The sequence below is a fragment of the Barbus barbus genome (genome assembly GCF_936440315.1).
Source record: "Barbus barbus genome assembly, chromosome: 47".
NCBI classification, from domain to species: domain Eukaryota; kingdom Metazoa; phylum Chordata; class Actinopteri; order Cypriniformes; family Cyprinidae; genus Barbus; species Barbus barbus.
The window spans coordinates 18,728,960-18,752,767 of NC_136725.1; the positions used below are offsets into that span (position 1 = coordinate 18,728,960).

The following is a 23,808-nucleotide window of genomic DNA, read 5'->3' on the forward strand; positions in this document are numbered from 1 at the left end:
TGTTGATGGCGCAGTGGATAAGACACCATGCCTTTGGTGTGAGAGACCCAGGTTCGAATCCACTGTGAGACACCAATGTGTCCCTGAGCAAGACACTTAACCCATAGTTGCTCCAGAGGCGTGCGACCTCTGACATGTATAGCAATTGTAAGTCGCTTTGGATAAAAGTGTCAGTTAAATGAATAAATGTAAATAAGCCCATTTCTCAAACCAGTTGAGCACATGAGTTGCCATATGTTAATGTGCTCAGGTGACATCACAACTATAGTTTGATAAGGTGTAGTATGGTTAAGGTACTGTCATTTGAATTAGCACAATATGGACTTTCACACAAATTTGAAAACAAATTTCCCCACATTGATTTTTTTACAGGTTCAGAAAGCTTCTTGGTTTGAAAGAGACTTCTGTGTAAATCATGCGCACCATACATCATTACACTGTTGATAGACAATGGACCTTTTTTGCCTGCAAAATTTTGCCTAAATTTGCATTCAGGATGAGGTGAACCTATAAACTCAATATTATTTGCCATAACCTTGCAGTTTGTTGACTGGATGCGAATGCAGCAGATACGAGCTGTCTTCAACCGCCACAAAATCATTAGCAAACCAATGTCTGAACCTGCCGTCTGAGTCTGTATAGTCTCAAACTGTGTTCCACCTCAAAAATTAGACTAAAAGTCTGGGCTAAATGGTGGTGCCGTTGTAGCAACGAGTGCCACGTGACAGGGCTTTATTGTCAGCCCCTATGGGAGGGCCGGGAACAGTGAAAGAGCCTGACCTTTTCCTAGCAGCACGAACCCAACAGCTCTCAAAGCCACCCGACGGGAACAAACGCCCCCGAAAAGCACAAGACAATGCTAAAATATTGGCAAATGAAGAGGCAGGGACTGTGCTCAAAATATGTCTATGCACTTGCGTAGATTTTGCTATATGAAAACATGATCTAAACAGACTTCACAACGTGACCTTTAATAACAGGTGAGCCGCTATAATAATGACAAGCTTTGAACTTCTGTTTAAAGTGCAAATCAGCTTTCCTTTCAGGAGCGTAGATGCTGAAATATCCTGCGTCTGGCCTCAAAACTGTGAGTTACTGAAATAAATAGGTCACAGAGGCCGCACAAAAGGAGACATTTTAGCATAGGATGGCTGTGAACTAGAAAAGTGCAGACTAGTTTATTTGGTGTTAGCTATGTTTGACCAAAGTGATATTAGCGACCGGATGCTATAATAGCATCAGGCACTGGTTAGCATAAGAATTAGTATCTGCAGGTACACCACTTCAAGGGCACATATTCTGCACCTTTGCAGCAGTTTATATTTTTCAGAAAATCCACAATGTCCACATGTATATGTTTATAACATATTTTATTTCATTATTACATGTTTTTGGTTTGGCACACATTACTTTTATTTATTTATTTATACATTTATACAGTATATACATGCATACACTGGGGAAAACATGAATGATTTACACTTACAATAAAAATTTTAATGTAAATGAGAGGGGGAAATTATGTTAAATAAATTCATGTTAAATGCATTATGTTTAGTAATGAACTATGCCACTCCAATGTCTTATTGTGCAGCACATTTTTTACATTTTCACAAACCAGTCAGAAAAAGCTTTGCTATTCAGAATATTTTAATTTAGTGAAACAATTTTGAAATTGTATTCGTTATAGTTCTTGTAATAACAGTTCCGGCATTTGGAGTCCATTTTTATTCAGCCACTTGCACAACCTTACAGCTACCATTTTAGGTGAGGGTAATGATTAATCATTTTAATAATCCATTTTAATAATTTAGTTTGAATAATAATAACAACTAATAATTCATGACATGGTTTTGTACAATGTATACTTGGAATTTTGGCAAAATTGTTTGATGTACCATATAGAAAATTATATACAGTTTTTTAGACTGAAGGGATACTCCACCCAAAAATTATTTATGTCACCCTCACGTTGTGCCAAACCTGTATGCATTTCTTTTTGTGGAAAAAATTCAGATATTTTGAAGAACGCTGGAAAACAAATGGTTTCAGGTCCACTGACTTCCATTGTGTGGACAAAAATGACTATGAAAGTCAATGGCACCCAAAACTTTGCGGTTACCAACATTCTTCAAAATATCTTCCTTTGTGTTCCACAAAAGAAAGAAAGCCATACAGGTTTGGAATGACTAAACTGTTATTTTTGGGTGGATTCTTCTTTTAATTGAATAAACTGCACATACATTTTATTAGTTACTTTCTAGTCCAGTACAATTTTGAAAGTTTAATTAAGGACTGTTTATGTGATTTTTCTCTGTCCCCCACAACTTCAGCATTAATGATTCTGCTTGATGTCGGGCCGGTGCCTGTGGGTAGGACCACATACTCGTGGGACATTAAAACAAGCATTTCGACTCTTGTTCACGCTTCAGCTCTTATTAGAAGCTTGATTAAAACTTCCTCCCCTGAGACGTTCCTGCCAAGTCTTGCAAAAATGTTCTCTTGCCAGGATGTAAATCTCAGTATGCGCAGAAGTCACACAAGAAAGTTCATAATGGCCATCACAACACGTTTATTAGCAGAGATAAATACCACTCCGCAGTAACAAGATCTGTTGAGATTTTGATGAACGGGAGTTATCGGAAGAAACAGCTGAAGAAAGATGGTGCGTTTCCATTGGGAGTGTATTTGAATGTGTTTTGTGCAGAGATCAACATTACCAGAGCTTTTTGATTGTCCAGAGCTGATTCGCCTGTATCTGTGATGGAGGCACTTGGTTGTTTCAGAGCAGCATGAGGGGAAAGTGTCCTTGGGGTCTCAAAGTAGCATCTCCATTGCCTCCAGCTGGACCGGAGACGTGGATCGCTGAGTCGGATGTCAGTACCCAGCTGCATATCCTCCCTTACGGGGGTCTGACTCAGCGCTGAGGCCAGCACTGTACCGCACCACGGCCTGAACCACTGCGCCCATGGACTTCAACACCTCTATTACATGGTTCTTCGCAGCAAGGCCCTCCAAAATGGCCTGTGGGTTAATAGTGTGTGGGTTGTGCTTAGCCAAAATCACATGTGTATTCACAACAACCAAAGAAAATATCAAGAAAATATCCGGGTGATGCTTCACTCCAACATTAAAAGAATCTGTGTTTACAGTAATTTCATTTTAGGGCAAAATGTGACCACAGATAAGTGTTTACACTCAAAAACACTCACCTACACTGTAAACAAAATGTAATTTTACTGGTAAAAATGCAGGGGAAAAGTTTCCTTACAATATACAGTGAAAACAACTGTAATAAATGTAACTACATTTAAATACTATTAAATTTACAGTGAAAAAACATAAATTGACATTTCCAAAAGTCTCTGTGTGACAGCTCACATTAGATGTTTTTCATTGAACCAGCTGTTTATTCTTAGTTTATTGATTTGCATGTTTATTGCATTATTTTAGTGTTGTGTGATACCAAGATGGTGTTTTGTATTTGTGTGTATAACTATCTTCTACATATTAATATTCTTCTGTATATAATGATATTCTACATATTAATATTTACCTCAGCTTTGTATTGAACTTTGATTCATGATGTGGATTTCTCATTACCACCTGTGTTTTTATGGTGGTTGTCAGCATATTATAAAGGTACAAAACAGATTGTTATACTTCAGTAGATTCATATATTAACATTATAGCAGTTAATGAAATATGTTTTTTGTTTACTGTAAATTTTCATTCAGTCCAGTAAAGTTTTGGCTTCCATATTTTTACCATAAATTTCATTTTTCTTTCTTTTTTACAGTGTACAGCACAGAGGAGATACAGTATATGCTGTTCATGATTTCAGTCATATATCTAGTATTACTGTTTAAAATGACACCTGTATACATTGCTACACCCACCTTGTCGAAGTCAGGCTCTACTTGTGTGGTGTTTGGACTGAGCTGATTGTGAATTCTCGGGCCTTCTATCGCTTTCTTCAAGTCATAGTCAAAGAACAGTGCATTGAAGATCACCTGCGCAGAAGATGTCAGCTATGTATGAGTTGGTAAGGTCTAAACTACGCCCAGCACAACTATCATCTAGACTAAAATAAAATGGAAGTGCACCTCGGCCACGGCTGTGGTGATCTTTGTTCCACCAGAGGCTCCAACCACCATTTTAACCTTATTGTTTTTGTCTAGCAGGATGGCGGGACACATAGAAGACATGGGCCTTTTATCTGAGCAAAGATGAGAAAATTGATCCTTATGACTGGTTTTGTGGTCCAGGGTCACATGTAACAATTTTTTACTCTTACTTAATATTGTGTTTTTACCATATTGTTGTTACAGTAATTTTACCATATGTAATGATGTTAAGAAAACATTGTGCATAAAGCTCATATCGGCAAGGGATAGTATTATCGCTTTTTATTAAATTTTTTCATTGATATGTTTATTATTGAAATGTTGTTATATGCATGTGTCAATTTTATTTAATTTCTTTATTTTCTTAAATATGTGGGTAGATAGTATTTATAGAGTTGTAACTTTTTAGTTTTAGTTACTTTTTCTTATTTGTAAGTCGCTTTGGACAAAAGCGTCTGCTAAATGACAAAAGTAAGAAAGTAAGTAAGCTCAATGTAAAGTATGGCCTCATGTGGCTTATAGTACACATACAAAAAAAAATATGTTATTGCCCAATAGTTGTTAACATGTTTTCTCACGTGGGACAATGAAGTTGTTGGGAGAGGGAGGAACTCCAAAGTTATTGGTGATCAAGGGAGAACTGAAGTCATCCATCTCATTGTTCAGTATAATTCCAGTTGAATTTGACATAAACTTGGAGCCAAAACTGGGAGAAGAAAAAGAATATGATGTAATTTACAAATATTATTATTAAATGAATAAGTCAATTAGAAGCTGATTGTCCTGAAAAGTGTAAAAGCTCTGACTAAATAATGACAGATGTCAAATGCTCGCTCACTATAGGTTGATGGTGCTGGTGGCGGCGACCGCACTGCCATCCTCTGCCACCACTGACACATGTGATGTGCCGTGATCGTCGGGAAGGTAGAACTCGGGTTCATAGTAGCTCTCTTGCTGAGTCGTATTATCTGTGATCTTCTGGAGTATCATGTCAGCGTAGTCCTTCGAGGTAATGTTCTGGATGAACTGTCAGCGAGAAAGAGGAGGAGGTAAAGCAGATCATTATTGCGGCCCTGCTGGCGGCACAATAATCTACAGCTTGAAAGAACAGCTGATCAAAAGGGGGCGAAAGCACAATGAGCCGTTCAATAGCACACCATTTCCATGCTCTGTGATTAGTGTGAGATACAGCATGCCGCTTTCAGTAATGGCTTTGATCACAGCTGACGAACATATGCCTGTGTCAATGTGAACAGCTGCTGAAAATACATGTGAGCATTTTTACATTAAGATAATGCATGTTGGTTGAGGTTTAGAGATATTCTACTGATAAAAAGTCACTTAAAGGAATAGTTCACCCAAAAATGTAAAATGACGTTTCTAACCTGTATGACTTTTGCAGAACACAAAGGAAGATATTTTGAAGAATGTTTTAGCTGTTTTTGGCCACATAATATCAACTCAGTCCAAAGTGGAGTTGTTAATGTTAACTAAAACTAAACTCACTAAAAATCAGTTTTGATCATTAAAATAAAGCTGAAATAATATATATAAAAATACAAAAATTAAAATGTTGCCTTAAACTTAAGAAATGTTGCATTGGCAACAAATAAAATAAAATAATTAAAGTTCTAAAATGACTAAAACTAAGATAAATGATCTAGAAATATAAAAATAAAAATGGCATGATACAGGAAAAAGGAAGACGAAAACAGGCATGATACAAAATATCTGAGGATGAGTAAATGATGACAGAATTTTTCTTTTGCCTTTTTTTATTTTGAATGAATTATCACTTTCATTACCACTTACACTGGAGATGTTGAGAAATTCTGGATCCCCCAAGATGCTCCTCTTGGCATACGCAAACCGGAATGCCTCTACTATGCGATGATAGGTGAGGGTTTTATTTTCAGTGGTGGAGACACTGTCTGAACTGAAGTTGTAACCTGAGGAAAGAGAATGAGAGCTCAGTTAGATTCACTACATTCTGTGATTACTCAACCATGCTAACTGTTGTCATATAAATGGCTAGAACTGCCAATCATCAAGATGACTGCCATAGAAAGGTCTTCGGAAGCTTTTTAACTCTGAAAGGTTTTAGTTGAACGTTTGTCTAGTAATTTTCACCTTTTATTACTTGTTCAGAGAACATTCAAAAGTAACACTCCCATGATGTTTGCTAAATGATACAATGGAATGTTCACTTATTGTTCGCATAAACCAAAAAAAAAGTTCCAAAAACTGGATGTTATGAATGATTTTAGCAAAAATGTTAGCAAAAACGTTCTTAGAACATATTTTTGTTAGCTGGGTAATCAATATGTGTTTTTTTTATTGTGACGTGAAGCCAAATGCAATTGTTTTTCTCTTTCATCTCATCAAATCTGAATATACAGAAGCACAAATGGGATTATTATGGAAAATTTCAGTTCTTTAAGCCTGAAAATGCTGCAGAACATTTTGCAAAACATCTCATTTGTGTTCCGCTAAAGTAAGTCAGTGATATGGTTTAGGAAATGACATGACAGTGAGTAAATGGTGCTGTCATTTTCACTTTTAGGTCAACTATTATTTTACTGTTGGACAACTGACCCAGTTTTAGTGTCTGAAAACTTCTCAAATTGTCTCGACCATTCATGCCAGACCTGTCTATTTGAAATAATTGAACAATTATGAATGATTCGCCATGGAAGATGTTTCATAACGACTGAATAAATCAAGCTATATTGTGAAAAAAAAAACAAGAGCTAACAGTGTTTATGAACAGCCATGCCCAGTCTGCCAGCAACTTAATGACTAAGTATCTCATCAGTAAAGCTACAGAGTGGGTGTCTGAATAAGACCAAGACACAGAGCTGTGGAGAGCGTCCAGCTCGCCGCAAGAAAGCAAAGCTGATGAATCTCAGATGACAGGCTGCTTCAGAGTATCCCCTACTGGTGGAACCCCAAGGACAGGGTCGGAACACACTGACTGCATGGATTTTTCCATGCTTGGTTGGTGTCCAATTAGTGGCAAACAGCCCACGTTAGTGTTTGTGTGGAGGGATTTTAATGGCTTGTAGCAAAGAAAAGTTGGGATGTTCTGAAGTCACTGTTCGACATGAGGAAACAGTTAAGAACATTAAAGATTGACTGACGGTCATCCTGTAATCAGTAATCCCTAGATGCTTCCTCTCGCTGCTAAAAACACCAAATTCTCATGCCGGTCCACATTGGTTTAAATGGAAACTTGTTTTCAGCTCAGAGGAAGGTCGATTGACTAATACATTGCTCATTAAAAAAATATAAACAAATATAATAGTAAACATTATATCATAACATGACATAACATTATACAATATAATAAGTATGTGTGAAACAAAAATTTAAAATTCAGTCAGGAAAAATTTGCATGCGACAATGAACATAGCACGAGCCGTTATGTCTAATTTGCAAATAAATGACTCTTATGAACAGATTCTTTTGAATCAGTGCTGAATCAGAACAGCGAGTCATTTTTTGTAAATGTCCTACTCGAATGAACAATAAACCTACTATACAGACTTATATTTACTGGCTGGTTGTTAAAATCGCTAAAATCGATATTGAGTTTGGGCCAGGGTAGTTTAGTAAAACTAAAACCATAAATAGAATATTTTTGTTACTTGAAAGTCGGGGGGAAGTCGTGGCCTAATGGTTAGAGAGTCGGACTCGTAATCGAAAGGTTGCGAGTTCGAGCCCCTGGCCGGCAGGGATTGTAGGTGGGAGGAGGGAATGTCCAGCGCTCTCTCCACCCTCAATACCACGACTGAGGTGCCCTTGAGCAAAGCACCGAACCCCCAACTGCTCCCCGGGCGCTGCAGCATGGCTGCCCACTGCTCCGGGTGTGTGTTCACGGTGTGTGTGTGCGTGTGTGCATTTGTTCACTACTCACTGCTGTGTGTGTGCACTTGGATGGGTTAAATGCAGAGCACCAATTTCGAGTATGGGTCACCATACTTGACAATACGTCACGACTTTTTAAAATAAACGTAACTGAAATAAATTCCAAAAACTCTGAATATTTTTTTCAGCTAGTTGACCATGAAAAATGTATTTTCTAAAACTGAAATAAAAATAATAAAAAAATATATACAGACATAAAATAATAAAAATGTCAAAAAATTTAAACTATGAAATCAAACTAAATTATGAAAACATAAATTAAATTAAAACGGAAAATATATATATAAAAAATAAAAAAAACTAATCGTATCCCAATGACTGTTTACGTGACATGTTGGAACCATTTCAACATTTTGGTTTTGTGTGGGTTTTTTTAACGGGCAGAAATATTCTTTCAAAAAAATATTTAGAAAAACAACTTAGTTTAGCCTATATTATTTAAATTGCAGGCTATATATTAAATGCCCCTATATAAAAGCGATTTCAGGCATGAATAGTTCATTTGTGTCCTGGGCCGCATTGTGACCATTGGTGGCAATGGTTCTACGATCTACTTAGGGTTACGAGGCTTTTGGGAAAGGCAGCCCTGGATAGGCTGTCCAGCGTGTGAACGCTGTACCTACCACTCAGGATGTTGAGTATCAGCGTGAGGACTGGGCCGCTGGCAGGTGCGTTTGGTGTCACCATTGTGTAATCACCCACAGTGGCAGTGAGGGGGGAATCATCCAGCAAGGGTTTGTAATCTTTCAAGTCCTCCAGAGTTATAATCCCATCTGCAACACACACGACAAAGACACCCATATTACACATGATGCTAAGCAACTTAATGAGATCAAACCTACTAAGTTATTGATTTAGTCATTAACAACCAATTGTGTGTTATCCTTCAACACCTCGGCCTGGGTGGACTATTGACAGCACTGCAGGAATTAGTGGGATGTAAAATATTTGGAAATCAATGAACCACAACAGAAGCCTAGAAACTGCACAACGTAGCATCTTTAGCTCACTAATATGGGCAGTCAAGTACATTTGACAGGAAATAAAAAATGTGGCTCTATGCTTATAGTGATTTACTAGCAGAATGTATTCCTGGATCAAGATTTTGACTTGAGACTAAAGAAGAAGACTCAAGAAACTTTTTAGGGTTAGCTCAGGGGATTTCAGACATTTAAATATGTGACCCTGGACCACAAAACCAGTCTGGGGTATATTTGTAGCAATAGCCAAAAATACATTGTAAGGGTCAAAATGATTGATTTTTCTTTTATACCAGAAATCATTAGGACATTAAGTAAAGATCATGTTCCATTAAAATATTTAGTAATTTTCCTACTGTAAATATATCAAAACTTAATTTTTGATTAGTAATATGCATAGTTAAGAACTTCATTTGGACAACTTTAAAGGTGATTTTCTCAATATTTTGAATCTTTCAGATTCCATATTTTTATATTATTTACATTTTATCCACTAACTTTAATCCATATAAACATGTAAATTACATTGTAATAAAAATTTACATTTTATCTATATGCATTGTGCATAAGAACTAAAATTTAAGCAATGCATGTACAGTGTATGTGTATATATACTGTGTGGATAAAAACAAAAAGATATGTTTTTTTATTTCTTGCTGTTCGCATATTCACATACAAGGTCCTCTGGGGTACAGTTTGAAAATCAAATCATGTTATCCAACCACACTTTTGATTTAATTGAGTTATTGATACCAAATAATGGAATAGACATGTGTGTGAATAAAAACCTGCAGCTTGGATGTCCCTCACAAGTTTCTCAGCAAGCTGTCCGCTGTAGAAAGCATCAGGCCCATTCTCTGCAATGAACTCATAAGTGTCAGCCAGTTTTGTGAAGGTGATGGTGTCGTTTTCCTGTAGGATGTTGCCGGTGGAATCGCAGAACACAGAACTAAGGAACCAAACCGAAAATGTTAGTGCATAAATGCAGTGGTTAAAAGTGGATATACCATATTACAAATTACATTATATAAATGTTTTATAATATAAAACCCCCTAATATCACCCCACTGTCATATCAAAGACAAATTACTTTGTGAACCTTGTTAAAATTAAGAATATTTTTGTATGCTTAACATCTTGATTGAAAATATCCATGTGTGCTCACCATAACATCTTATCACCCGTAATGATGTTTCTGTTTGACTTAATGGCACTTGCCAATGCTCTGCCAACAGGAAAGCCATTTCTGGCCAGTTGTATGCTTGGTAAAAACAGCTCTTTCCATGGAAGCTTGCCATGCCGTTTATAGGCCATTTCATAGCCTCGAATCTCTCCAGGAACAGCGATGGACAAACCACCTGTGGATGAATTTTTGAAACACTTTATTCCATGTTTTATTATTTAAAACCACCAAAGGATATGAAACACTGAACTTAAGAAAAATAAAAATGCAGCAGTTAAAAAAATATATATATGGCAGTTGATAACACTACATACTTTGTGACATGCGATCATGTGTACAATGAGCTGAGCAGTTTTATGGTTTTCCTGGAAAAGTCCTATATTTACCATATGTAGAGCCTGATGTACTGGGAGTTATTGATTCTTGAAATTGTGTTGATATTTTTTTATGCTTATCTCGCCATGCTAGCGCCGTATCATGAAGCCACTCATCATGTAAATCCTGTTTCACTAATGATTTTCCCAGTTAATGTAATGTAGTTAATAGATACCTTTCTGGGAAAGGTCTGTACTATTTCCAAACATGTCTCTGGTTGCGTTTGCAGGGGCCGTCTCTCGTGCATTGATGGTTTCCACTTTTCCTGCAAAATCAAATGAATAATCTATCAATATAAACAAATCCAAAATTATAAATATTAAATATTATCATTATTTTTCTTATATAATTATAAAAAAAAATAATATAAAATATATTAAACTATTAAAATATGTGTATAAACTCTTCATACACACAGACACATTTTAACATTTGTATTATGTACAATTATTTACATTTTATTTATGCAGTGTGCATGAAAATATAAAAAATATTTTTTGCAAATAATGCATATACTGTATTCCTCTCTATATGTATACATATATTCTTCATAAATAGAAATAATATTAAAAATAAACAAATAAAATATAAAAATAAATTCTTAAAATATGTGCATAAATTCACTGGTACATATACAAATTAGTTTTATATTAAATTATATTAAATTGATATTAAATTATAAACAGTGTGTGCATGTGCGTGATATATATGCGTGTGTCTGTCTGTGTGTGTGTGTGTGTGTGTGTGCATAAAAACTAAAAGTTGCAAATATAATATAAAAATGCAATAGTTTTCAAACAAAAGTAGCAAATATTATTAAATATACATTTTATTAAATATTAAAAATAAAATGATAAAAATAGATCCTTAAAGTATCTGCAGAAATTCTTTATATACACACAGACAGTGCAGACTGGTGTGTCAGGTTGAATCAGACAGGTAATAGTGACTGCATACCTGTTTTGGCATCATAAATAGTTAAGAAGAGCCCTCCTCCGATGCCCATGCTGTGGGCATTCATCAATCCCACGCACAGCAGAGCAGCAATGGCAGAATCTACAGCGGAACCGCCTCTCTTCAGGATATCCCTGGAGGACACACAGAGAGGGCATTTGGCATGCAAACCTTGACATGATCATTTTAAATATCAGTATGAACAACAACTAAAAGAGTTTGATGAAAAACACTACAAATATTTTATGCATTGACAAAAATGTGCAATATGATTGTTAATTTTATTAAAATTTATAATCTGGTGTTCAGATTCCTGTGCTGGACATGTATTTAAATGAGTGGCATATTTAATTAGATAATGCCTCATTTGCATGTTTACGTAACATTTCATAAAACGTAATTCAAAACACTTGTCTTAATGTATTGTGATTAATCAACTGGGGAAGTATGATGATACCTGTGAGTTAACATTTTTACCCCATTCACTTCTGGTGTTGAGTCTTAAGGATCTATTCCTACCGGATGTGACCTTTAAAATGATGTTCATTAGTATGCTCAGTTTGATTCAGTGGGATTAAATAAGAGTTCTCACTTACATAAAACCAATTTAAGTGGATTTTACTTCTTGGAGCACATTTTTAAGTAACCTGACAAAACATTCTAATATTTCATCTCACATAGCTTTTCACAGAGTGAAATTGATACACACCAATAATAGTACAAGAAAAGTGTTTATCTCCGCGACAAAAATGTAACATTGCAGTTGATACCTTAAAAACCAATTACTACATGATGTGATCCTTAACATCTTTCTTTGGTGTGTGGTATGGGAGGATGAAATGTGGATGATTCAGCTTTTAAATATGATCTCTGATGTTACCAAATAAAACATTTTTACAATCATCTCCTCCTATGGCCTTTCTAACATCTTTGCTGTTTGTTTACAATAATGTAAATTCTGATGTAATGTGAACAAGGCTTAAGTCTAGTCCTAGACTAAAATGCATGTCTGGGCTATTTCAACTGAAAGAAACTTGCACTGAGGAATCTTAAAAGATGTTAAATTCATTGCCTCAAGATGCACACCAGTAATGTTTTTATCTATAAAAGCTACTTAAATGTCTTAATTGAACCATGGCCAAATTCTGGCTTAACCTAAGCCCTATCTGTGAAACCGAGCCATATGGCAAAACATGAATGTGCATTTCAGGAGAATAGAGCTCAAACCTGCCGATCTCTGAACACTTCCCAGCATCTGCTGCCACCGCTGCCTTGAAGTAACCATTTTCAGGTTCAGGAGAGGACTTCTTGCCCTGCACCGAAAAGAAAACGGCCAAAAACGTGCCGACTGCAGCCAGCAGCAGCAAAGCGAGGCCCGCCACAGTAGACTTCTGCACCATTTCCCTGCAACATGCAACAGAAAATGTCTAGTTTTATGTTGCTGATGCATATAGACTGCTTGTTTACATTTTTGCCGCCTTATCCGAAAGCAGTCATGTAATTAATTAGTGCTTTCATTAGGGCACTGACATTTCACACTGTACATTCCTAAACCCTGGGTTAAGGTTTCTATTTGCATATTTGCAATGTCGACAAAGGACTTTACAGACTACAAAGGTAATATTAAACCGTCTTCAATATAATTAGTTTTTCATCATCATTTGACATTTTTGCACTCAAACGCTGAAATGACTGTTTATATGCGGTGTTTCTATGATTGTACGAAGCACGATAAATATTAGGAACGGGATTGGGTGTCTGTTGCAAAGCATCTAGTCCTGACAAAGGGCTATTCACACGTAACCCGGGTTATTTTCATTAAACCCTTATTTTCATTTTAACCCTTTTTTGCCAGGGTTTGCTCATATTCATGTGATTTGGACAGTCACTGCGTTGGCTGCACAGATGCATCCTTCCCTGTCTTTGATATCCCACAATCCTGTGCGTTCCATTCTAAGCTAAAAAAATAAAGATGGTGTCTGAAAGTTGCATTTGGTGGTCAGTTTGTTTGTAAATGTAACTTTTTCCACTTTTGATGTTACTTCTAGTGAGAAATCAGTATTATAGTAATTAAATATTCATTCACTCTGTTTTGTTGTAGATCATTAAACCGTTATACTGCCTCAGAAGCATGTCCGAAATCAGTTTCATTAGGTGTCTTCATGCGCAAATGCTGCCTGCAAAGTTATTGTCTGATATGGTAGCAAGGCAACAAGTCAGCAGCCTAGGATTTGTCATTTCAGCATTTGATTGGAAACAAATTTATCCGAAAGGTGCAGTATGTAATACTGACAGCTAGCCATCCAAGTTCAAAATATTGGAGAGAGTCGTTTCCCCCTTCTCCACTTCCTCAGACTCAACGCTCACATGGGTTGCCAGATTGATGAGTTGATTTATCCGCATTCTGATATGCCTTTATTCATAGAGCTTTTTAGATTGTTGCCAATGCTTTTTAGAACAGGTAGCATCTGCCATATCTGACCCAGATCATTTGCTGGCTTCCATGGCTGCAAATACATGGTGTTTTCCACTGGCAACCCGGTGTGTCAAATTACTATTGAAAAAACTGGCAGTGGGCGGAATCACAGAGACCAAAACAAAAACAGACATTCTGACACAGAACTCGCACTTCAAAAGTGGAATAACTGACTGTATGTGAACTTTCCTAAATATCTGCAAACATATTCGGGTACTTTTATGCTTTAGCACAGTCAAAAAAATTATACAGTAAAACACCTTTAAATGATGATGGAAAACACGTAAATATGAGAACAGAAGAGACCGTTTCTTTCTTACCTTTATAGTTCAAAAATTCTATTATGGAAAACTTGATGGTATACTGTAGGATATGCAATGCTAGAGCTGTTATGAAAACATGTTGCGTGCTGCATTCATCCAGACGATGACACTGACGTTGCAAATATGCAAATAAGAAAATTAACCCCTCAGTGTGCAAAGTCAGTTTATGAATAGCCAGGGCTACTTGCTAACTTTAGGTAAATTATGAGAAGTGGGAACCATGAAGTTTACCCGGGGTTTAGAATGACCAAGGGTTAACTAGGTGTGAAAAGCAACACTGCAAGTAATAAGTAACACTGTTTTGTTTCACACTGTACACGTTTCACATGAAATTGTGGGGTTAACACCGCAAAAGCAGGGTCTCATAACCTCCCCCTTTAAATTACAAGTGTTTCACTTGGGGTTAAAAGTGGGGTTTTGAACAACGATAACCCAGGGTTAGGGTTTCACAGAGTGAAAAGCTCAAGCTGAAACAATCAAGTGAACCTGAACACAACTGAATTACTGAACTAATAGATTAAATCTAACTGCTGATTAAACAAAAAGAAGATGGACTAACTGTACCTATAACAGATAAGATATATGGGGCTTGTGTATTCTCATATAACCATGATGTGGTCATATTAACTTTTGCAATCCATGATTGTATAATGTAAGATATGCTTAAAGTTGCCCTTTAACCGTTTCTATGCTTTATGTAACAACATAATTCATAAAGCAGAATACTAACAGCAGGAGATTGAATATGCTAACAACATTTTCTGCTTTCTTGCTAAATACATAGTCAAGGCAAGGCATATTTGCAATGATCATTCATTCAAAAAAGCATAATAAATTGTTCTCTGTTAGTTAGCTGTTAATATTCCTCTGAGGAAGATAGTTTTGCTATTATAAATGCTTGTAATTAATTGCTCATTTGATCATTACACACATGCTTATTGGTTCCCAGTGTAAATCAACTCCTGATTCTGTATTATTTGAGCACAAAATGAGCACTATAAAGAATTACAAAATGCATCCTGGCTCTTTCATATTCTACATTTTATGTTGCTTAATGTAGCTTAATGTATCCCTGTCAAAGGCCGGAAAATTTCATGCATTTATAATTTGAAAACTTGGAATAAAAAAAGGCTTGTATGAAGTGAAATCCTCCTCAGAAACGAGCCTTTTCATAGTTTCAAAGCCCTGCTACTGTCCACATTAAATCCTGTCAGACTGTGCTGTGTGTGGGAACGAACTGCAGCACATCTCAGAGAAACCTGCAGTGCCTGCAGCCAACAAAATTAAACCCACCACACAAGAGACCAGAATTTTCTCCCAAGCACAGAAAAGAGCAAAAGATTGTGTTATTTCCTCCTACAAATCGCAACAAAAGAGCACAAATTACGATCATCTCAGTTAAGTGTGTGTTCCAAAATAAAAGACACAACAACGGGAAGGATGCTGGACAATATTTCTGCCTTCTTATATTTTTCTCTTTGCTTTCTGTGTGAAAATAGTCAAAGCTCTTGTGATGATTCCGTTAATTTCATAAATGATGAGTTTAATGTACATTGAGGTTTGAGTATATGGAGTATCACCTACCTGTAGACTTCACAGGCCTCTTGTAGAGTCTCTCATAGAATGAGTCTCCTTTACACAGGCTGACTGACGTCTAGCTCTCAATGTCTAACTATAATGGCCATCAAACTTTAACCAAATCAGTCCGAGAAATCATCCATAATTGCTTTATGGACACAGGTGAAAAGGGCACAGGTTCTGCTGTGATGTAAACCCACCTGTGCCACAATCACAGCAGAATCACATCTGCAAAAAACAACACTAGCAAACTTTTCACACCTACAGGTGGATTTTTGTTACTCTGTCACTTGTATTCACGCATTTAATCTTTGAATGGTTAAGCCGTTCAAGTTGTAATCATTTACCTTACATCATTTAGTTACATTTGCCTAGTGAATGATTAACTATAGGAAGTTTGGACACATAATGTTCCACATAATGTAGACATCAAAAAGCCAAAATTTTTAACATCTAACCTCTGTTTACTGGTCTAACAACAAGCCTGTTCAATGCTTTTGCTCAACACAGCTCTTCCAGGGAATACAAACTGTCCAAAATACCATGGTATTGCCATGTCCAAAAAACAAACAAAAAAAGCCTAGATTTTGATAGATGTCACTGTACTATTTTTTATCAGTATATGATTTATTTGTGATCATTTATACCGCATAAATTGTATTTACAGTTTTGCTGCTAACAAAAACCTAACCATACAGGGGAAAAACAAAAACAAATGGTGATGGTATTAAATGGTTATGCCATGATATAGCCTATATCCATGGTGTTTTTTAATTTTTAAGTTTCTCCCCTAACATATACTATAATAATACCGTGTTATTATATGAAATACTGTGAAGTATGCCTATCATGTAATAGCCTAAAAAAAGGCCTAGGGTCCCTTTAGTCATTTAGCAAACAGCTTCATTTAGTTAAGTTTAGTTGCATAGCCTGTAACTGATTAATAACTGATTACAGTCGACGCATGAATCATTTTCTCGTTTAATTCAGAAACTAATTAGTGTTCATTTCTTGTCGGCTGTTCAGAATCTCAACTAACTGATTCATGAGTGCATTGAATCGGTTCTTTCGGTTCGCAAAACGATTTGAATCGATTCTGTCCGAATCATTTGGACGTTAACACACGGAATCGTTTGTAGAGGGTTTTTTGGTCAAACGTACAGAAAACAAAAAAGGTGAATTTTTTTAATACACTAGCGTTATTCATTTAAACCAAACCTGAAAATGCATCCTGTCGTTTGAAATAAAAAAATTATGGTCAAGTTCAACACCTTAAGCTTAAACGACTCTATAGGCAGTTAAGACATTGATCAAATTAAAACTCTAGCATACTGTATATGTCTTTTCTAACCAAAACCATGTACCATTTTACCTCTTTTAATACTATGGCACATCATTCAATAACACGGTATTTTTGTAAATCACTGGAAATATTTATGTTAGATTGTTCTGATTCGTTTTATGGTTGTATTGATGGTTATTGTTATATAATTTTAGTAAACCGACACGTGCTGACAGGACAGAACGGGCTTCCCATCATAAACACTGAGGTGTTAAAAATGGGCGGAGCCGTGACTCCTGTAAACACATGTGGGAATCGAGTATTCTGATTGGACAGCGAGTGAGATATGGGCGTGGTGTTAGGGGAAGCCTGGAAGAGCACAAACACAGCGGACTCGCGCGCAGGGGCAAGAGAAACGAGGAGAAAGTGACATTATTATCATTTCGTGCGCTCAATATGAATTTTACTTGATGCATTTGATCATACGAGCAACTGACCACGACAAAGTGCAATTATGAGCGTGCACTCACTAAAGAGAGCTTATAAGGTTTACTTTACACATGCTTTATGAAAAAGCGCTGTATTATTTGATTCTGATATTGAAATAGGAAAGTTGAAACATGGGATCGAAGTTGACCAGGCAAAGTAGCTTGGACAGCCAGGCGACTTTCTTTCGGAGGGGTCGACAGCATCATGAGGAGAAGAGGAGTGGAGGAAGAGGAGAGTTTTTATTCAGTTCTCTCATGCTCAAGTCCGACAAGCTCCCAGGGATGCTGCGCAAATCCAGTCCCAGCCCGTATGTCCGGAGAGTGGCTTGGGTTCGGGAGATCCAAGCCCTGCTGAAGGAGCAAAAGGTGGAGCAAGCCATCGATGTGTTGAAACTGCTTAGAAAGGTACAAAACATAATTTGTTAATAATCCAGATTGTGTAGTTTCTTACACAGAACTACAGGTTGTTGTTGCTGCTGCTGCTGCTGCTGATGATGATGAAGATGATGCTGTTGTAGCATGATGTTTTCACTTAAGAAAAGAAAAATCACAAATGATATCTCTTTGTTGTATCTAGACTGCAGTATTTCAATCATACCCTGAGAATATAACCTTGTAAAACATGAATACTCTCTCAAACTGTGCAATGAAAACAATGAAATTCCAAAACGAATCCAAATATTGCAAGAACCTCTGGGTGCAATAAATAATTCATTGTATGCACTGCTAAAGTTATAAGCTTTACAAAAAGTACTTTGGAAGTATCATGGTACGGGGGTGGTAATACCACGGTGATGTGCCAAGTAGCCTATAATGCAGCATTGTATTTGTAAGGTAAAATATTGTATTTTGAGACCCTTTTCCAAAATGGAATGTAATAAATACCATGTTACTATTATTAATTGATATAAATATTATTAAATAAATAATTAAAGTTTTTATTAATGAATGTTATGAGTTATAATCATATTTCTTTTAAATTCATACTATGGCATAAATATGGACATTAATTTATATCAAAATCAGAAAAGTACCATGGTGTTTACATGTTTTTTTTACCATTTCATTATAGATTTTTTGGACATTCATATTTTTGTATTAGAAAACTCCTTTAGTCTCTTCTGAGTGATTAAATGTTTTCTCTGGGTTGTTAGTAAATACATTTCAGATTCTCGTATGATTTTCCATTATGTTTTATGCTTCTTTTGTGTTGTATCTTAGATTATGATGGACAAACCAGTTTAATAGCTTTTCTGTACACGCTTGACAGAACCTGTTTCACAGCTTCTTCACAACCTAATCCAAAATAATCACAGTGACTCAAAATTTTCCTTTACATAAATGCTTCATAAATGATTTGATTTACATTTACTGTATTTGTCAAACGGATGAGCTGGTCTACAAAATCTGGAGACATTCAGGATGTCACAAACTGCTCAGAGCAAAACCAACCTCTCCAAAGCCATTGACCTGATGTCTCGATTACGACAGAGTTTTGATAGCTGTTGATGAACAGTTCAGCTTTTGAGGTCCAGTGCCGAGATATTGCAGCTGATGATTGACAGGTACCTCAGTGCTCTGTAAGTCCATCATTTTATCTCGATGGCCTGTGTAGTAAGATTGTCTTGATACACTGCGTAGTAAGACCAGTGGTGCAGATCCAGCGTATGCTAATGAAAGCACCACAGTTCCAGCTTTGAAGTGTTTATGAGAGAATCAGAATGCATTATGGACTTTATGAAGGATTTTGTGCCATTGAATTGTGTTTATTGATTAGCTTGTCAAGAGGGTCCTCAAATCAAGGAACATCTCAGTGTATGCAACCTGATGATGAGGGTCCTCCTGTTCCACCCTCACTGATAAAAGGGGCTGAGAAAAGCTTCTTTTATGCAACGTGAGTAATTTTAATGTGATGTTTTGTAGCTTGTTGAACATCTGGAGGGAGAGTCTGGACATCTGGATCAAAAGATAATTGGAACAGAATGAGATGATGGTAGATCTGATAGCTTGAAAACAGTAAATTAAAGCCAGATTGTCACAGTTTCTGTGCTTGTTTGTGCAAAAAGATTTCCAAGTGGTTGTCAGGACATTGTTATGGGGTTGGTAAGGTGTTCTGATATTGACAAAAATGTATATCTCGATATTTTGGGGATTTTTTTCTGGTTTAGGCCTGAAAAAAAAAAGAAAAAAAAACTACAGTCTGTAGGTGGCAGTAAGTCCCTTGAATGATTCATTGAATCATTCATTTAAAACAGCTGATTCATTTGAAAATGAAGCAAATGGCTCTCTTTACGAATGGATCATTGAATCACTGACTCAAATGATTAGTTCCGCTATTAATTTGTCCCTGAGACGTGCAAATGTTCTGCTCTAGCTTTGTTTGGAACTATTTTCATTGGCAAAACAGAAACAAATATTAAGTATAAAATTTTGCTCAATAAATATGAATTTCTTTGAACTGTTTTATAAAATTAATATCACATTCGCGATCGTGTTCGCGTTAGCTAATATTCAGGAAAATGCCACTATTGTTATATTACTCAACTAGGCTATGTCAAATCTTATACATATTAAAAAAACCTTAAAGGTGCTGTATGTAGGATTGACACCTAGCGGTTGAACTAGGTATTGCAAATTCAAAATATTGGAGAGGGTTTTTTTCACCCGGCTCCTCCTCCTCAGACTTGAGGCACACACAGGTTGCCAGATCGACGACACCAACCAGAACGGGCACACATGACGATGACTGAAATTAAATATGTTTTGTTTCCCGCCAACTGGCAACCCGGGGTGCCGAAATACAGTTGGTTAAACTGGCAGTGGGCGGGTTTCACAAACCAAAACTAGAGACTGACATTACGGCACAGAACGCACATTTTCAAAGGAGAATAACTGACTGTAGCATTGCTTTTCAGATAAACAAGTATGTTAACTTAGCATGTTTACTAAATATCTACAAACATATTATGGTATTTTTATGCTTTAGTAGAGTCAAAAACTTACATACAGAACCTTTAATTTTTTGCTTCAATAACTTGAATTATAGGAGCATTTTTACTGAAACGACAATTACGATATTATCGTAGACAATAAATATCGCACACCTCTAGAGGTAATTGTTTACCCTGAGTTCACATGCAAGTCCCATCTTAATTTTTGGTCCATTGGATTTTTTAATTTTTTTTTATCCATTTGATTTAAATTATCATTCGTGATACTTAATTTGTTCGAATTATTCTAGTCATTTAAATATCTTTTAAATAGTTCAGATTTGTTTGCGGTTAAGTGCATTTTCAGTCATCACTAGATATGGCACTTTGTCACATGGATGCCCAGCCAGTCGAAAAGCTTTTCAAACATGGAGCCATCTCAATCACCCCAGCCCTGGAAGCTTTTAACACCCTGTTGTGGGAGAGAGAGGTCACGTCAAGGCAAAGCTCGCTACCTTTTAAGACTGTAGATTGCCAAAAGAAATTCATTTCTGTGCATTGAAAAGCAGTTTTTCAATTCTGGGAAAAATGGATTGGATGTTAATCAACTGGGGATCAAAATGATGGAGAGGGATGCTTCCTTTTGCCCCGGAGAGAGAGAAAATGAACCAAAGAGAGGAGGACAAAAACATCATCTCTTATCTCTGCTGTAGCTCTTCCTGTGCCCTAATGAGTGCAATTCATTTTCCGCCGTTGACTCTCATTGAGCAAAGGCAGGAAACAACTCCGCTTACATGCTCTACTGAGCACATGCAGTGGATGTCAATGCTACAAAGGTGCTGTTCAGTTTTTCTATAAAAAAAGAAATATTAAATGATATTTCAGGTTAATTTTTTCTTCCTCTGATCAAAACATTTTTAAATATTGCTGTATAGGTTTTACTATCTTGCAGTGTCTAACAAAAACAAAAACTTTTGTCTTTGTTTTTCTTCAACAACAGCTAGTTCTTAAATTACATTGTCCTTCAGGAAGTCAAATAATTTTACTGAAAAAAAGTTAGAAAATATTAGTAGTGGGTTTGATGAATTCTGTGTTATTTGTTGGCTTGCCTCAACCTGTATTATCACAGTTTTAAAAGGTTAAAACATTAAGTTTAAATTGACGCCCTCTCAATCTTTTACTGAGCAATGGCTAACTTGAGCTTTTTATTCCACTTGTTCTTGTCAATGTGTAAAGATACACAGTACAAAGAGTTTTGCGAAATGCTTTTATATAACATCTTTCTTAAATTACAGTGCAATCATATTCATTTGGTTACAGGGTTCAAAAGGTACTGCAGAACAGAAATGGCCTGTTCTTATGCCTTATAGATGAAAAACAGAGGGCTTGGAGGAGCTTCCAGATGTGTGGGAATCCCTGTGAAAAAGACATGCAGTATATCAGTGTGAGACCCAAAGGGAGGTTTCCACGTCCCTGGACTCAGCATCTTTCCTCCTCCTGCCAGTTTCTTCATCAGTTTCTGTGGGATCTGTCTCTGAATCGATTCAATTTGTGATGCTGACGTTTTCCTGGAGGCATCAAATGTGCTTCGCCCCCTGTATTCACTTCTATATGTTCACTTTGTCCCTACATTTGCGCTATCCGTGGTCCTCAGGGAATTTTTTCTTGATTCTCCCACGTTTTTTTTTTCTTTCCCGGCTGGTCGTATCAGACTCGCTTGCCTTGGCTGTTCAGTAGGGGAAAACACTTTAGCTGTCTACGATAAGCCCAGCTAATAAGCTGTCACTGTGTCTGCACACACTTTCTCTGCCTTACGTAAAGAAGCTGGACTTAAAGGTTAGCAGCGCTAGTCTAGCAATAGATCAACAAACGTTTCGGCTTCTATTTAGATTTTTCTTTCTTCCGAAGTGCTAGAAGTAAACACGATGGAAAGATTACTTTATCTCCATGTCATTCAAAAAAGCCCCTCGTGTAATCTCACGAATGGAGATTGGAGGCGTAGGATGAAAGGATTAAGTTGTTGAATATCAAGGTTTATCAGTGACCTTTACTTGCATTTGTAATCCTACATGCTTAACAATCTCTCTTGTGTTTTTTCTCAACAGGACCTGGGTCTTGAAGGAACATCTCTCAACGACATCCTGTATAAGAACGCTGCCTTCCTCAATCTAGTGGATCCAATTTCCCATGAGCTTTTGCTCAATTTGGCCCGAGACATGCAGTGTCCAAAGAGGGTAAGCCACCAGCGCTAATAAGCGAAGATGATCGTAAACACAAATTCATGAGGTGGCTAGTCGAAGGGTTTGACTCGATACCAGCCCACAGCTGTCAACATTAGCTCTGGATACCTGCTTTAGCTTGAGCCAAAACCTGTGCACATGTTCATTACTCAGTCTCCAGATATGTAGAGAGTTTATTTTTAGTTGGCAGTAAGAGGCTTGGCAGGCCAATTCTACAGCTTCGCCACCTGTATAAGACCACGGGCAGCTGTCATCCCACGGCCTGGACTGGAGTTTGGGTGCTCACGCTTCAGCCCTGTCCTAAATTAGTTTGCAAAGCGTGAGAAGTACAGAAAGATGGCACTGACCTTTATTTTGCTCAAGAGAGCCATCAGTGATGTTTCATTCCATGCTGAAATTCCACAGTTCTGTTTGGACTTAATTGGACAGAAAGGCCAGCGAGAGGAGCACTTTCCAATAATAGATCCACTTGAAGGGGCAAGGCTTGTCCTTTTCTTTCGAGACTTTTTTGAATGGTAAATTGAATCAACATTTGTCATGTTTCCAACATAGAATCTTTGGAAAAATGTGCAAAACTCCAAAAACATATTTATACATTCAACTGACTGCAGTGTCCAGCTAAAATGAACACTAGTGGCAGTAAAACACCAACAACTCTTATTCCTTTTCACACAAATTATTATAACAGGGGCAGATTATTGCTTAATAACATTTTATTTTTGCACAGTTCCTTGCACTATACTATGATATTACCTCAGTGCGTGATTTACCATATAGTGCATGGTTTGTAAATGAATACGTTTTGACATTTGTATCACATAACCAGCTTCAGTAAACTTGCTCAGTAGCTCACCTGGTACAGCACCGCATTTGCATTTAAAGGGGTCATCGGATGCAAAATTCACTTTTACTTGTTGTTTGAACTGAAATGTGTCTTGGCAGTGT

The 23,808-nt window shown here is 36.8% G+C and overlaps 2 protein-coding genes and 1 long non-coding RNA gene across 3 annotated transcripts in view; 2 read left to right on the forward strand and 1 right to left on the reverse strand.

Annotated features, from left to right (window-relative positions):
* LOC306866153 overlaps positions 1-23,808 on the forward strand; it is a 527,798-nt gene that overhangs the window by 78,857 nt on the left and 425,133 nt on the right. The gene's annotated exons all lie outside the window — the stretch shown is intronic.
* On the reverse strand, positions 2,878-12,946 carry ggt1b (gamma-glutamyltransferase 1b; the record flags this gene model as incomplete). The annotated part of the gene is made up of 12 exons (XM_079409995.1): positions 2,878-3,024; positions 3,900-4,013; positions 4,107-4,219; positions 4,706-4,833; positions 4,966-5,153; positions 5,940-6,076; positions 8,678-8,827; positions 9,823-9,983; positions 10,200-10,392; positions 10,768-10,857; positions 11,550-11,680; positions 12,774-12,946. The coding sequence occupies 12 exons, from the start codon at positions 12,944-12,946 to the stop codon at positions 2,878-2,880; spliced, it is 1,725 nt and encodes a 574-aa protein (XP_079266121.1).
* LOC306865889 (leucine-rich repeat-containing protein 75B-like) overlaps positions 17,512-23,808 on the forward strand; it is a 29,057-nt gene continuing 22,760 nt past the window's right edge. Inside the window, exons 1-2 of the mRNA XM_079410709.1 lie at positions 17,512-18,098; positions 22,729-22,857. Of these exons, the coding sequence (XP_079266835.1) occupies positions 17,826-18,098; positions 22,729-22,857 (402 nt within the window). The 5' untranslated portion in view covers positions 17,512-17,825. The remainder of the gene's footprint in view (positions 18,099-22,728; positions 22,858-23,808) is intronic.